Below are 17556 nucleotides of genomic sequence, written 5' to 3'. Positions count from 1 at the left end.
ATCATTGCTTCACTTTGCAAGGTTGGATCAACATTATTATTGCTGCAGTGGATGACCTAATTAACATCTCTTCACCTCAGCCTACCCATAGTCCACCTGCCCCCCTCCCTTTTTCATCTGTATCTTGTTTTGTTCTACTTGTTTTGTTTGCTCGTTTTGTTTTGTTATGTTTTTATAATCTACCCTGCCCTGTAAAGCGACTTTGAGTCCATGAAAAGCGCTATATAAATTCAATTTATTATTACTATTAATTAAATTAAATTAAATTATACTTTGCAATCAGATTTAGCAAAAAAGAAAAATTAGAAAAATAGTATGTTTGTGACTTTAATCCGAGAAAATTTCCAAGGCATTCACGCAAATTTATGACTTTATAATTTCAGAGAATATCCTAGTTTGTTTCTCCTAAATTTTCAACTTCAATTGCGCATTTTCTCTGAATAATACGATAACACGCGAGAATTACAGAATGACACATCACACGAAAATCCATCTTTTAGGGTTTAGTGTGTGTGACGTGACAGACAGATGGTTCATCCAATCACCTGCCAGGTATTTTTTTGGAAAGTGCCCGCCCTTTTCCAAACAGTTTCCAATGACGGCTTCTCAGATGGTTCTGTGTAACAACTAGGGGTGGTACGGTTCACAAAACCCACGGCTCGGTTCGTCTCACAGTTTTAGGTTCTGTACGGTTCTTGTCGTTATTTTTTCTTTTAATCTTTAACACTCCAAAAATATACTTCAGCATATGATATATATCTTAATTATCCACAATGTAGGACACAGTATTAAAACATAGTTCTATCTTGTAATCATGCACAAACTGAATTTGACTTTAAGCCCATTATTGGGGTTTTTGATTACAGCAAGAGGGAAGACGATGATGATTTCAACAAGATTTTCATTTATTTGGCAAAAGAATGAGTGTGTATCGCCCTTTACAGGAACACATGTGCCCTTTTTAGCACATGAAGATTGAAATATTACATTATAACAATTGAAATAACTTGCATTTATCAAACTAACAACTTCAGTGTAGCTCTTACAAAAATACAGGTGACGTGACCTGCAGCACTCCACACTCCACCGTTGAGGAGCGGTCGGCTCGCCGCCTCTCAAAATCTGCCGAAAATCTGTTAAAATGACCTTTCTCGATCTGAAATGAAGACAGATTCAGCAACAACAGTCTATTTTTCGCTTAAAATGTTTTCAGAAACACGTTTCGGTGAAATATTTTTGTAAAATATGAGATTGTATTCACAACGAGACGCCATTAGAGTCGGTTTTGAAATTCGAGAGCAACCCAGCTGTGTTTTAACATAGGTGTTGAAAGAGGGCACAACGGCAGGAAGTGGTTAGTGCACATTGGAAGTGTATTGGCGAACGGCGCTACGCACACACGCTCCGAACCGAGACAAGCGAACCGTACGGTGCTGGTGTTTTTTCATGAACCGTACCACCCCTAGTAACAACCATGTGGCGCGTCACGTTACTCCACCCCTCCTCCGACTATTTTACCTACAATGGCCTTAAAACTGTGTAACAAAAGTTTAAACCAACCACTGAAAGCTGAAATGTTACACACACACACACGCACAAAAATGTGGACGTACCTTGCGTACCAGCTTGTAAAATAGCTTAATACTCGATCAACAGTGCACAAATCTAATGTGCAAATCTGCTTGTAACCAACTTGTCTTTTTGTTTTTGTGTCTCAAACGGACGGATGCTTCAGTACACACACACACACACACACACAAATACACACACACACACACGTAGCTTTGGCACCCAGACAGGTAAAACCAGACATGGCAATTCAGACTTTAGTAGTAACCCTGAAAGAAAGGCACCGCCAAATTAAAATTATATATATATATATATATATATATATATATATATATACACACACATACATACATACATACATACATATACATGTATATACATATATATACACACACATGTAGTCCAAAGTGTATAAAAAAAAACGCATTAAAATAATAATTGCAATGTAAATGATACAAAGGAATGGGGATGGAGATGAGATGTGTGAGCAGCAGATCTAAATAACAAAGGAAATCACTCTCGCTCCAGTCTTGTCCAATAACTACGTTCCAGCCATAGATGATTCAGCAATAAAAACTAACAAAAAAAAACAAAGCTCTACTTGGTTGAAGCAGGTCAGAACCACACTACCCATGAGCCTCCTCTTCTGTGAACCTCTCCTGGGCGCTACTGGCACCTGTGGAAGCCGACCAATGAGAAGGAGAGCTGGGGTGAGTGAGGGACGATGACATCACACAAACACAACGGGTGATAAAGGTGACGCAGTGTGTGTGTGTGTGTGTGTGTGTGTGTGTGTGTGTGTGTGTGTGTGTGTGTGTGTGTGTGTGTGTGTGTGTGTGTGTGTGTGTGTGTGTGTGTGTAAAAAAAGAGAGGGAACCAGAGAGAAGAAGAAGAGCCAGAGTTTAAGAGAGAAAAGAAGAAGCCGGGTTGAAAACCTCATTCAAAACCTCATTGACTTTTGTCAAAAAATGTTGTTTTTTGTTCACATTTTGCCAAATTAAAAAGTATGCCGAATCAACGTGGCATCATGACTTTGTGTAAACATACACGCCACTTTCCTAAAGCCACGATTCTCACTAGGACGATTTTCAGTAGGGCTGCTCCCTCTTTAGCCGATTAGTCGACTAATCGGTCGTTTTGGTCTTAGTCAACTTAGATTTCTTTACTCCATTAGTTCATGTCTGATGCTTTTTTTCATGCTGAATGGCTTATTTTCCAAGAAACGTACGAGCACATCTCTGGTAAAACACAAGAATTAAGGGTTGACAATTTACCTAATAGATATCACAGTGAAACCTACTTTGATTACTTTCATTAAAATCAATTATTTATTGTATTACACGATTTCTAAAATGTGTTTAAATATGCGAAGGAGGTCATTATCTTATTCAATATATGCATCCTTTTAGCATGACTCTTTGCGGAGAAACTCAGATTTACAGATCTGTCGATTAAATCAACTAATCGATTAGTCGATACAACTGAACAAGTGTTAGTCGAATTTCTTCAAATCGAACACAGCCCTAATTCTCAGGCAAGTTCTGCCGTTTTAAGGAGCGTGTGTTTTCTCTCAGCGCTTGTCCCGTTCACTTTTCAGGGAGCATCTTTCCCTCCGCGCCCCTCAGCCTCCAATATGGACGCCAGAGGACACATTTCATCCCTTCGAACTCCTTATTATATGTAATCTATATTAACAGCTAATCCTGACTAATGTCTTTGTTTAATGAAGGGGAATGAACAGTTGAATCAGATCAGACACAACGTTTACATACCCGACAGAGAGAAGGGAGATGATTTCAGGTAAAGCAGAAACTAGTGAGTGACAGAAGATGAAGAAACAGAAGTTACAAAACACACACACACACAGAGAAAATAAAATGCACCCACTAGGACTGATTTATAAAAGGTAAACTGTCAAAACTGTCCTCAAAAGGGGTGTGTGTGTGTGTGTGTGTGTGTGTGTGTGTGTGTGTGTGTGTGTCTGTCTGTGTGTGTGTCTCTGTCTGTCTGTCTGTGTGTGTCTCTGTCTGTCTGTCTGTGTGTGTCTCTGTCTGTCTGTGTGTGTGTGTGTGTGTCTCTGTCTGTGTGTGTGTCTGTCGGTTAGTGTCTCTGTCTGTCTGTCTGTGTGTGTGTGTGTCTGTCTGTCTGTCTGTCTGTCTGTCTGTCTGTCTGTCTGTCTGTCTGTCTGTCTGTCTGTCTGTGTGGGTCTCGGTCTGTGTCTCTGTCTGTGTGTGTCTCTGTCTGTGTGTGTCTCTGTCTGTCTGTGTGTCTGAGTGTGTGTCTCTGTCTGTCTGTGTGTGTGTCTCTGTCTGTCTGTCTGTCTGTGTCTCTGTGTGTGTGTGTGTGTGTGTGTGTGTGTGTGTCTGTGTGTGTGTGTGTGTGTGTGTGTGTGTGTGTGTCTCTGTGTGTGTCTCTGTGTGTGTGTGTGTGTGTGTGTGTCTATGTGTGTGTGTTTCTGTGTGTGTGTGTCTCTGTGTGTGTGTGTGTGTGTCTCTGTGTGTGTGTGTGTGTGTGTGTGTGTGTGTGTGTGTGTGTGTGTGTGTGTGTGTGTGTGTGTGTGTGTGTGTGTGTCTGTGTGTGTGTGTGTGTCTGTGTGTGTGTGTGTGTGTGTGTCTTTGTGTTTCTGTGAGACTGAATGTGCTGTATTGTACAGTCTGTGTCTGCTGTCATGCCACAGACAGGCTGCATTTCATTTACCTCATGCACAAAAAAATACTAACAGTAGTTCTCAATGGTATCAAAGAAAGAAAAGTTTACGGGGAACTCTGGACGGGCCAGAGGAGAGACAAGAAGACAGGCATGGAGGCACGCAAGGAGGGAAAGAAAAGAGAAAATTATATTAGTTCAGCTGAAAGCAAAACAGAAAAGTGCAGTAAGAATACTACAAAGACGTTGGTATTCATGTGTGATTTAGACTGCAGGGGTGTCACGGCTCTTAAAATCCACGATTTCATTTGACTCTCCATTGTTGTAAACTGCTCGTTAAGGTTTCATGTAACACACTTTGAAATGCCTTGTAGCTGAAAAGTGCTATACGCCTATATATGCCTTGACTTTTGATTTTAAAGGTCATGATTCGATTAAATCTTTTCAATTTGACCTCCTGATGGCAATGCCACAATCGAGCCACCAGACGGCAGAAGAGTACTTTCTAAAAACAGTTGAGTTTCTCAGAGTTTACAAGGTGCAATTAAAAGCACCATGAGTTTAACGAGGTGCACATAAACGCTCCATGGAGTCCTGTCCATAGAAAGCTTCAGCAGCTGCTGGCTACCCCTAAGCTAATGTTAACCTGTATATTTAGCTGCATGCTACCAGCCGGTAAGCTAACGGTAGCCTGTGTCTTTAGCTGCATGCTACCAGCCGGTAAGCTAACATTACCCTGTATATTTAGCTGCATGCTACCAGTCGGTAAGCTAACGTTACCCTGTGTCTTTAGCTGTATGCTACCAGCCGGTAAGCTAACGTTACCCTGTGTCTTTAGCTGCATGCTACCAGCCGGTAAGCTAAAGTTACCCTGTGTCTTTAGCTGCATGCTACCTGCCGGTAAGCTAAAGTTACCCTATGTTTAGCTGCATGCTACCAGCCGGTAAGCTAAAGTTACCCTGTGTTTAGCTGCATGCTACCAGCCGGTAAGCTAAAGTTACCCTGTGTTTAGCTGTATGCTACCAGCCGGTAAGCTAACATTACCCTATGTCTTTAGCTGCATGCTACCAGCCGGAAAGCTAAAGTTACCCTGTCTCTATAGCTGCATGCTACCAGCCGCTAAGCTAACATTACCCTGTGTCTATAGCTGCATGCTACCAGCCGCTAAGCTAACAATAGCCTGTGTCTATAGCTGCATGCTACCAGCCGCTAAGCTAACAATAGCCTCTGTCTATAACTGCATCCTACCAGCCGCTAAGCTAACAATAGCCTGTGTCTTTAGCTGCATGCTACCAGCCGCTAAGCTAACAATAGCCTGTGTCTATAGCTGCATGCTACCAGCCGCTAAGCTAACAATAGCCTGTGTATATAACTGCATCCTACCAGCCGCTAAGCTAACAATAGCCTGTGTCTTTAGCTGCATGCTACCAGCCGGTAAGCTAACGTTACCCTGTGTCTTTAGCTGCATGCTACCAGCCGGTAAGCTAACATTACCCTGTATATTTAGCTGCATGCTACCAGCCGGTAAGCTAAAGTTACCCTGTGTTTAGCTGCATGCTACCAGCCGGTAAGCTAAAGTTACCCTGTGTTTAGCTGCATGCTACCAGCCGGTAAGCTAACATTACCCTATGTCTTTAGCTGCATGCTACCAGCCGGAAAGCTAAAGTTACCCTGTCTCTATAGCTGCATGCTACCAGCCGCTAAGCTAACAATAGCCTGTGTCTATAGCTGCATGCTACCAGCCGCTAAGCTAACAATAGCCTGTGTCTATAGCTGCATGCTACCAGCCGCTAAGCTAACAATAGCCTGTGTCTATAACTGCATCCTACCAGCCGCTAAGCTAACAATAGCCTGTGTCTTTAGCTGCATGCTACCAGCCGCTAAGCTAACAATAGCCTGTGTCTATAGCTGCATGCTACCAGCCGCTAAGCTAACAATAGCCTGTGTCTATAACTGCATCCTACCAGCCGCTAAGCTAACAATAGCCTGTGTCTTTAGCTGCATGCTACCAGCTGGTAAGCTAACGTTACCCTGTGTCTTTAGCTGCATGCTACCAGCCGGTAAGCTAACATTACCCTGTGTCTTTAGCTGCATGCTACCAGCCGGTAAGCTAACATTACCCTATGTCTTTAGCTGCATGCTACCAGCAGGTAAGCTAAAGTTACCCTGTCTCTATAGCTGCATGCTACCGGCCGGTAAGCTAACAATAGCCTGTGTCTATAGCTGCATGCTACCAGCCGCTAAGCTAACAATAGCCTGTGTCTTTAGCTGCATGCTACCAGCCGCTAAGCTAACAATAGCCTGTGTCTATAGCTGCATGCTACCAGCCGCTAAGCTAACAATAGCCTGTGTCTATAGCTGCATGCTACCAGCCGCTAAGCTACGCTGTGTCTGCTGTTGTTTTTATTCGGATGTGCGCAAGTAGACGAAAATAAATACTGGTGGAAATGCCGATCCTGCTTCTGGTTTCAGTAATCAAAATGTAGGAAACCGTGACACCCGTAGCGATCTATCATCAGTAATAGATGTCAGCGCGGAGACCTCGGGTGCAGCGGACCCTGGAGCGCTTTGAGGAAAGCTACCTTGTTGCGTGGCGTTTCTCTCGTTGAGCAGCTTGGTCTGACTGTTGGGCAGGATCTTAATCTCGGGAGGATCTGGGCTCGGACCGACCCGCGACGCCATGAGAGCGTTCAGATACTGGAGACGGGTCACCTACAAAACAAAACAAAGGGATTTTTTCTAAAGCCTCTACACACTCTGTTTTTAGAGATGCCTGGTTCTCACAGGACAGTTTTCAGCTTTGTGACGAGGCATTTTCCAGCTGATCCAAGAGGCTTTTTAAAAGATTAAATGTAATCGAAGTGACTTCTGGCCTATCAGAGCAAAGTATGTCAGTCATGTGATCCAAGAAAGTGGTTTGAAAATTAAAACTAAGTATTTTTTAACTTTAATTTTTGGATCTGAATTTGTGACCATTGAGAAAGATTTAAAAAAAAAAATGAAATTAAGAAATTTCATATTTTGATTTAAAAAAAGGTGAATTCAGAACAAACTAATTCAGATGCATGGTAAAGTAAAATATTTCAATATAATTATTCTGTGGTTTTTAAAATTCAAATACTTTTGTCTCTTATTTGCTTCCACAGTTGTGCAGTAAAAAAAAGTGCAATATTTATCTCAGAATTGAGTGGAGTAGAAGTATAAAGTATCAAATTAAAATACAAGTACCTTGAATTTATACTTAAGTAAGTAAATGTATGTCGTTAGATTGCACTACTGCTGAATGACACACACAGACACACACAAATTAGTCTCGCTTTGTCAGACCTTCCTCCACAGCGCTGCCGAGGAAGGTCTGGCTAGTTCACACAGCAGCGCTGCCAAGGAGGGAGAAGAACGTGCTCTGGTTTATCGGCATTTCTTTAAACCAATCACAATCATCGTGGGCGGGGCTAAGCTCCGGGCGGAGCCACGGCACCTCTGCAAGATAGCCTCTGGAAGGAACTTGTTTTGGTGGAACGTGTGTACGTTCAAAAGTTGTTTTAATCGTGCAACAGAAGACTCAGATTGGACAGATAGTCTAGCTAGCTGTCTGGATTTACCCTGCAGAGATCTGAGGAGCAGCTAACTAGGGTTGCTCCCGATTAGTCGATTAGTCAACTAATCGGTCGTTTTGGTCTTAGTCAACTTAGATTTCTTTAGTCCATTAGTCATGTTTGATGCTGTTTTCATGCTGAATGACTTATTTCCGAAGAAACGTACGAGCACATCTCTGTTCAACGCAAGAATTTAAGTGGTGCTTTTGCATGACTCTTTTTTTTATTATTATTATTATTTGTTTGGCTTTTCTGCCTTTATTTTGACAGGACAGCTAGGGGAGAAAGGGGGGAGAGAGAGAGAGAGGTGGGGGGGAAGACATGCAGGAAATCGTCACAGGTCGGATTCGAACCCTGGACCTCTGCATCGAGGCATAAACCTCTAAGTATATGTGCACCTGCTCTAACCACTGAGCAACCTGGCACGCTTTTGAATGACTTTTAGCATGACTCTTTGCGGAGAAACTCAGATTTACAGATCTGTCGATTAAATCAACTAATCAATTAGTCAATACAACTGAATGAGTGCTAGTCGACTAAGAATCTCTTCAATCGAGCACAGCCCTAGAGCTAACCAGAGTCCTCACAAATCCACCGGTTGTTAGAACGCCAACACAGAGACAGAGGAAGGGGACGCACATCCGGCCGAAATGAGGGAAATCTGGCGGAATTTCCGTCAGCAACGAGGCGATCACAGACTATAGACTACACACAGATACACACAGATACACACTCACCCGTATTAGCTGCAGGTCGGTGAGAGCTCGGACGGTGTAGTCGGGACAGTAGTTGGATGGGCTCGTAGCGTCTGCTGACTCAAAGGGATCGCTGGGAGAGTGACGCTGCGTCGACACGGGAGACTGGTGCACTGCAAACACACACACAGAGACACACACACACACAGAGAGACACACACACACACACACACACACACACACATACACACAGAGACACACACACACACAGAGAGACACACACACACACACACAGACACACACACACACACAGAGACAGAGAGAGACATACACAGAGACACACACACAGAGATACATACACACACAGACACACACACACACACACACACAGACACAGAGACAGACAGACACAGACACACAGAGACACACACACAGAGAGAGACAGACACACACACACAGACACACACACACACACAGATACAGACAGACAGACAGACAGACACAGAGAGAGAGACACACACACACACAGACAAACACACACACACACAGACACAGAGAGCACACACACACACACACACACACACACACAGACACAGAGAGAGAGACACACACACACACACACACACACACACACACACACACACACACACACAGAGAGAGAGACACACACACACACACGTAAAACTGCATCATCACCATTCCCTTGACCAGCTGTGTGCTTCATGCGATGACGTCATACTAAATGATGAAACTGTTATTCTGGATCTCACCTGAAGATGGCAGCGTGAGCGCAGACATGCCGTAGTAAGTAAACGCTCCGTTCTCAAACTTCAGCCCCTCTTTACCGATCTCCACCTCCACACGACCCTGAACACACACACACACACACACACACACACACACACACACACACACACACACACACACACACACACACACACACACACACACACACACACACACACACACACACACACACACACACACACACACACACAGACACACACAAAGACTTCAATGTCAAAATGTTTTAATATTTAAATGTTTTCTGTTGAATAAATAAAAAGGACACTGCCAAAGACTGTCATGAATGTGTCATAAATATTATAAACAAGTCATGAAGTCACTTCTTTTAGTAAGTGACATTCAGTTTTAAGTTATGGTTATGGTTTGTGTGTTCATGACAGTGTCATGTCACTCTTATGTAGATACCTTCAAGTACCAATAACTCACCAATGTCTTCTTTTTTTGTTAATGCTTAGGTTGTGTTATATTAGTTCTTTGATGTATCTTTATTTTAACAATGTTAAGTCTCTTTAATTTACTTATTTCTGCATTCTGTACTTATCTTTCACATCTTGCTTTATACATATTTATATACGCCACTATTTCATACGTGCTTATATTTATGTATCGTGAGATGTACAATTGTCACTTGTATATCTATATGTTCTGTCATTGCATATCTGCAATATACGCTCATAGATCATATTCTCATATCATTGATCTCTTTCTTGGAAAGTAGGAAAGCAGAAAGGTACGACTGAAAGCTAACTGAGTGGCAGACGTGTGTGAACATGCACGCATACCTGCAGCAGCAGGATCAAACAGTCTTTTTAATTGACTCAATTTACTCATCTTCCACACCATGTTTTTATACATGTATATACAACTACTTCATATGTGCTTCTATTGATTTATCCTGAGACGTAAAACTGTAATCTGCTTAAAAAAAACAATTAAAAAGTTTTTTTTTTTTTTTAAATGTCTCAAATTTATGTCTAAGATGAACAGAATAATGTCCAAATTGTCTCTTATAAAATCAATATGTTCTGTTATTTTCCCTGCAGGAAAAATAAAAACTCAATACTTGTCCCCTTCCTGCAGGGTTAGGACAGCAAAAGGTACGACTGAGAGTTGGCTTCATTAGCGACAAACGTGTGTGGACGTGCGCACATACCTGCAGCAGCAGGATGAAATAGTCGACCGGGTGGTTGCGCGTGTAGAGATAGTGACCCGGGCTCAGCCGGTTGTTTGGATCAAAGTGCACTTCCTGGTTGACGCTGGGGTGACGGAGCAGGTGGAACAGGACCTTCTCCGACACGCGGCCGGGGCTGAAGTGGGACACCTCTGCAGGGGTCAAAAGGTCAGAGACACGGGCTACGGTTCACATACGGCGAGACAACCAGATCTCACAGAACTTGTAGCAGTTTAGCTGAATTATAACGTGTAAGGGGGACATAATCACTACAACCTAAAATCATCAAAGAGCATTCAGACATCTAGAGAAGTCCTGAGGACATCTAGAGTAGTCCTGAGGACATCTAGAGTAGTCCTGAGGACATCTAGAGTAGTCCTGAGGACATCTAGAGTAGTTCTGAGGATATCTAGAGAAGTCCTGAGGACATTAGAGTAGTCCTGAGGACATTAGAGTAGTCCTGAGGATATCTATAGAAGTCCTGAGGACATCTAGGAGTAGTCCTGAGGACATCTAGAGTAGTCCTGAGGATATCTAGAGAAGTCCTGAGGACATTAGAGTAGTCCTGACGACATCTAGAGAAGTCCTGAGGACATTAGAGTAGTCCTGAGGACATTAGAGTAGTCCTGAGGGCATCTAGAGAAGTCCTGAGGACATCTAGAGTAGTCCTGAGGACATCTAGAGTAGTCCTGAGGACATTAGAGTAGTCCTGAGGACATCTATAGAAGTCCTGAGGACATCTAGAGTAGTCCTGAGGATATCTAGAGTAGTCCTGAGGACATTAGAGTAATCCTGAGGACATCTAGAGAAGTCCTGAGGACATTAGAGTAGTCCTGAGGACATCTAGAGAAGTCCTGAGGACATCTAGAGAAGTCCTGAGGGCATCTAGAGAAGTCCTGAGGGCATCTAGAGAAGTCCTGAGGGCATCTAGAGTAGTCCTGAGGGCATCTAGAGTAGTCCTGAGGACATCTAGAGTAGTCCTGAGGACATCTAGAGAAGTCCTGAGGGCATCTAGAGTAGTCCTGAGGGCATCTAGAGAAGTCCTGAGGGCATCTAGAGAAGTACTAGAAGTGTAGGACATTAGAGGAGTCCTGAGGATATCTAGAAGGATTCCTGAGGACATTGGCCTGAGGACGTTAGAGGAGACATAGAGTAGTGCTGAGGATGTTGATAGTAGTCCTGAGACCACTAGAGAAGTCCTGAGGATATCTAGAGAAGTCCTGAGGACATTAGAGTAGTCCTGAGGATATCTAGAGAAGTCCTGAGGATATCTAGAGTAGTCCTGAGGACATTAGAGTAATCCTGAGGACATCTAGAGAAGTCCTGAGGACATTAGAGTAGTCCTGAGGACATCTAGAGAAGTCCTAAGGACATCTAGAGAAGTCCTGAAGACATCTAGAGTAGTCCTGAGGACATCTAGAGTAGTCCTGAGGACATCTAGAGAAGTCCTGAGGGCATCTAGAGAAGTCCTGAGGGCATCTAGAGTAGTCCTGAGGACATCTAGAGTAGTCCTGAGGACATCTAGAGAAGTCCTGAGGGCATCTAGAGTAGTCCTGAGGACATCTAGAGAAGTCCTGAGGACATCTAGAGTAGTCCTGAGGACATCTAGAGAAGTCCTGAGGACATCTAGAGTAGTCCTGAGGACATCTAGAGAAGTCCTGAGGACATCTAGAGTAGTCCTGAGGACATCTAGAGAAGTCCTGAGGGCATCTAGAGTAGTCCTGAGGACATCTAGAGAAGTCCTGAGGACATCTAGAGAAGTCCTGAGGACATTAGAGGAGTCCTGATGACATCTAGAGAAGTCCTGAGGGCATCTAGAGTAGTCCTGAGGACATTAGAGAAGTCCTGAGGACATCTAGAGAAGTCCTGAGGACATTAGAGGAGTCCTGATGACATCTAGAGTAGTCCTGAGGATATCTAGAGAAGTCCTGAGGACATTAGAGAAGTCCTGAGGACATTAGAGAAGTCCTAAGGACATCTAGAGAAGTCCTGAGGACATTAGAGAAGTCCTAAGGACATCTAGAGTAGTCCTGAGGATATCTAGAGAAGTCCTGAGGATATCTAGAGAAGTCCTGAGGACATCGGACCGGGACCAAGAGTCTGTGGCACAAGATTACAAACGTTTCTGAACGGTGAAGTAAAAATTCACAGATAATCTCTCACACACACACACACACACACACACACACACACACACACACACACACACACACACACACACACACACACACACACACACACACACACACACACACACACACACACACACACACACACACACACACACACACACACACACACACACGCCGATACCGTGAGCACCCACTCGTGCCAGACTGCCAGTAGGCTGCATTCATTTAAAATTAAACATTGTCATAATGTGATTGGTTGTGTCGCTGTCAGTCCCCCTGCTCTATATCCTATCCACCAATCACAGCGTCTCTCGGATGAAAACGCCTCCATCCCCCCCACTATACAGTGCGTGCATGTGCGTTAGGTAATCAGAGTGAGAATTAAATGGACAGATTTGTTATTAAAAAAGCAAAACCTACATCCACCACCAGTGCAGAGTTCTTAATTTCCCACCAAGCTGATCGCGGTTGATAGGGTCTACCCCAGAATAGGTGACTGAGCGCTGGATACGGAGCACCGCGAGCGTCCGGTCGTGGTGCTCCGTCAGGTCAGCGGTAGTTGGTGGTCAGTTAAACTTCTCATGTCCAGTCCTGTCTGTATCTGTGAGAAGTGGCGCTGTCCTGAGTTGAAAGATAGCCATCTTTACAGCTTTATTATCAAGTTATGGTGCGTTCTTTTTGTCCGAAGTCGTTTTACGAGTTGTTTTCCGGAGTTACGACCCGGAAGTTGCAAAAAGAACGCCCCCCCCCCCCCGAGGTCGTATTTACGACTCGTCAAGTCTCACTTTCAAAGATGGCTACGTCTTGCATCACACGTAGTAAACATTGTGGTTTTCTACAATTTTAAGCACTTTTGTCTTTGTTGTAACCAAATGAAGAAGTCGTACACATAGCACTGTATACTGCTACCTATAGGCATGTCTCTACAGTCTTATTAGGAGTTAAACATAGCGCTGTATACTGCTACCTATAGGCATGTCTCTACAGTCTTATTAGGAGTTAAACATAGCGCTGTATACTGCTACCTATAGGCATGTCTCTACAGTCTTATTAGGAGTTAAACATAGCGCTGTATACTGCTACCTATAGGCATGTCTCTACAGTCTTATTAGGAGTTAAACATAGCGCTGTATACTGCTACCTATAGGCATGTCTCTACAGTCTTATTAGGAGTTAAACATAGCGCTGTATACTGCTACCTACAGGCATGTCACTACAGTCTTATTAGGAGTTAAACATAGCGCTGTATACTGCTACCTATAGGCATGTCTCTACAGTCTTATTAGGAGTTAAATACCGCCTCATTAGTTATTTTGTAGCTTGTGCAGCTGAAATTGGCTAGAGACGCTCGGTTGCTATGACAACACTGGCTTTAAGCCGAGTCTTGAGCAGAAAGCAGTTAATCAAAACGTAATTTTCATTTATTAAACTGTGAAATATATGTGTGTCTAATATGTCAATAACTGGGTGAATAGAATCCTAAATGTTACTAAAAATGTTCCAAAAATCCATCTTTTCTCCGACTCGTAGTATCGTGTGACAAAAAGAACGCAACGACCCCGCGGTTATTCGTTTTTCGACACGGATGTGACGTCACGCTCGAGCTACTGGTCGCGATTACAAAAACATCAATCGGCGCCTATGTGCGCACACACACAACACACACACACACACACACACAGTAACCCAACCACTGTAACCCACAGTAACAGACCCACCTCTGGACAGGAAGCGGTGCGTGGCGAGCAGCAGCTGTGGCGAGGTCCTGATCTTGGCGTCTCCTTCGGGAGGCTTGAAGAGAGAGAACTCGTCGGTGACGCCGCGCGGCTCCAGAGGGATCTCCAGCGGAGCGAGAGGACGCTTCACCTTCCTGTCTACTGCAGAAGGGGGGGGGGACAAGTACTCAGATGCTTTACCAGAGATGGGGACTCGAGTCTGAGACTCGGATTCGAGTCGGACTTAAAGTGATGGTTCGGAGTAATTCACCCTAGGGTCCTTTGCACCATGACCTCGAGCCAAACACCCCCCCAGAAGCTTTTTTCACCTGGGTCTACCATTGGGAGAGTTAGCTAGAGTAGCGTTAGCCGCTGAGTAGCTTAGCGCAGGGGCTAATGGACCCACGTTTGTATCTCTTAAATGACCCCACTAATAATGCCCGAAATGATACCAAAGGTCTACACTAGTATATATAGGTTATGCTCTCATAAAACAATGGATTGGAAAGTTTGTAAGTACACCAGAAGTTTATGAACACTTGCCTGCTGGCTTCTGCTCTCTGTTGCTGTTGCTGCGGCTACCTGCAGTTAGACGAGTGCTTAGGGCCGTCTACAAATTACTACACCAAAAAGAGATACAAAAAAGATATTTATTAATTTAATGATTAAATAAGGTAATGTCTCCAAACTTACCTCAATTATTACTTGTCTCCTGCTAGTTATATTACAGCACTTACTTTAAAAAATAAGTTAAATTAAAACATATTTTTGTTGCATCTCTTTTTGGTGTTGTAATTTGTAGACGACCCTAAGCACTCGTCTCACAGCAGCAACAACAACAGCAGAGAGCAGAAGCCAGCAGGCAAGTGTTATTTACATAAACTTCTGGTGTACTTACAAACTTTACAATCCATTGTTTTATGAGAGCATAACCTATATATATATATATAAGTAAAAAGTATGCAAGTATCGTCAGGAAAATTTATTTAAAGTATTAAAAGGTAAAAGTACTTAATGCAGAAACATTTTAGAAATTGGAGAGGATCCAACCAGCTGTGTGGTAATGGTCTCATCATGTCAGCTGGACTTGTAGTCCGTTATATTGTCGGCTAGTTTACTTTAGAATCAGACATCAGATTTATAAACTACATGTGTTCTGTGTGCAGGAATCTTAACATGTAAAGTAACTAGTAACTAAAGTAACTAGTAACTAAAGCTGGAACAGATGAATGCAGCGGAGTAACTAAAGTAACTAGTAACTAAAGCTGGAACAGATGAATGTAGTGGAGTAACTAAAGTAACTAGTAACTAAAGTAACTAGTAACTAAAGCTGGAACAGATGAATGCAGATGTAACTAAAAAAAGTAACTAGTAACTAAAGCTGTAACAGATGAATGTAGCGGAGTAACTAAAGTAACTAGTAACTAAAGCTGTAACAGATGAATGTAGCGGAGTAACTAAAGTAACTAGTAACTAAAGCTGGAACAGATGAATGTAGCGGAGTAAAAAGTACAATATTTCTCCTCAACATTAGCTCAACATTTGTACTTGAGTACAGTCTGAGATGTAGCGGAGTAGAAGTAGAAAGTGGCATGAAAAGAAAAAACTCCAACAAAAGTACAAGTACCTCAACATGTGTACTTGAGTACAGTACTGGAGTAAATGTACTTAGTTACATTCCACCGCTGCAGGAGGAGGTGGAACGCTTTATTAAAAAGACACCAGATGCTACATGAAGAAACAGATTTTACATTAAAAGGAACTTACGGTATCCATCGGACTCCGATTCCAGGATTCTTCTCTTCCCTCTCCTCCTCCCGCGTCCCCCATCCCAGCTCAATCGTCAGAAAGGGTCGCGCCCTCCCCTTGTTTACCTTCTGCACGTCCCGCCATGTGAGAGTTGCCTGGTAGAAAGAGGAGAGATCAGAAAAATACTCCGTCAGGAAACTTTATTCCAAAGAGATCATTCTTCAGTAAAAGGGTCAATTCATTCAAATAAAAAAAAATATTTTTTCCATTTAACACTGGGGTAGGTTGTTGATTGGGTAGATTCCATAATAATCTTTCAGCATATTTTAATTTAAGTGTTCTGAGAGAAAACTAGACTTCTTTACCTCCACCTGGCTCTGTTTTCAGGCTTAAAAGGTCATAGGACATGCTGTTTTTGGATGCTTTTATATAGACCTTAGTGGTCCCCTAATACTGTATCTGAAGTCTCTTTTTATATAGGCCTTAGTGGTCCCCTAATACTGTATCTGAAGTCTCTTTTATATAGACCTTAGTGGTCCCCTAATACTGTATCTGAAGTCTCTTTTATATAGACCTTAGTGGTCTCCTAATACTGTATCTGAAGTCTCTTTTATATAGACCTTAGTGGTCCCCTAATACTGTATCTGAAGTCTCTTTTATATAGACCTTAGTGGTCCCCTAATACTGTATCTGAAGTCTCTTTTATACAGACCTTAGTGGTCCTCTAATACTGTATCTGAAGTCTCTTTTATATAGGCCTTAGTGGTGCCCTAATACTGTATCTGAAGTCTCTTTTATATAGACCTTAGTGGTCCCCTAATACTGTATCTGAAGTCTCTTTAATATAGACCTTAGTGGTCCCCTAATACTGTATCTGAAGTCTCTTTTATATAGACCTTAGTGGTCCCCTAATACTGTATCTGAAGTCTCTTTTATATAGGCCTTAGTGGTCCCCTAATACTGTATCTGAAGTCTCTTTTATATAGGCCTTAGTGGTCCCCTAATACTGTATCTGAAGTCTCTTTTATAGACTTTTAGTGGTCCCCTAATACTGTATCTGAAGTCTCTTTTATATACAGACCTTAGTGGTCCTCTAATACTGTATCTGAAGTCTCTTTTATATAGACCTTAGTGGTCCCCTAATACTGTATCTGAAGTCTCTTTTAATATAGACCTTAGTGGTCCCCTAATACTGTATCTGAAGTCTCTTTTATATAGACCTTAGTGGTCCCCTAATACTGTATCTGAAGTCTCTTTTATACAGACATTAGTGGTCCCCTAATACTGTATCTGAAGTCTCTTTTATACAGACATTAGTGGTCCCCTAATACTGTATCTGAAGTCTAATACTGTACAAATGCTGATGCATGTGCTCAACCCTTCAGACGGTGAAAAAACCCGATTTAATCCTGCAGAAAAAGTTCCAGCATTGACAACAACTGCAGACACTGCAACGCAACTCCCAAAAAGTCTAAA

At 42.7% G+C, this 17556-nt stretch overlaps 1 protein-coding gene across 1 annotated transcript in view; it reads right to left on the bottom strand.

The window, feature by feature from the left end:
• Positions 1-314: 314 nt before the first annotated feature.
• Positions 315-17556, bottom strand: part of LOC120545406 (metal transporter CNNM3-like) — a 29589-nt gene continuing 12347 nt past the window's right edge. The window contains 9 exon segments of the mRNA XM_039779699.1: positions 315-2245; positions 6798-6927; positions 8549-8679; positions 9277-9373; positions 10467-10636; positions 14335-14493; positions 16099-16130; positions 16132-16217; positions 16219-16235. Of these exon segments, the coding sequence (XP_039635633.1) occupies positions 2196-2245; positions 6798-6927; positions 8549-8679; positions 9277-9373; positions 10467-10636; positions 14335-14493; positions 16099-16130; positions 16132-16217; positions 16219-16235 (872 nt within the window). The 3' untranslated portion in view covers positions 315-2195.

This window comes from Perca fluviatilis, chromosome 17, assembly GCF_010015445.1.
Source record: "Perca fluviatilis chromosome 17, GENO_Pfluv_1.0, whole genome shotgun sequence".
In the NCBI taxonomy this organism is placed as follows: domain Eukaryota; kingdom Metazoa; phylum Chordata; class Actinopteri; order Perciformes; family Percidae; genus Perca; species Perca fluviatilis.
This window is presented reverse-complemented; position numbering and strand designations above follow the sequence as displayed.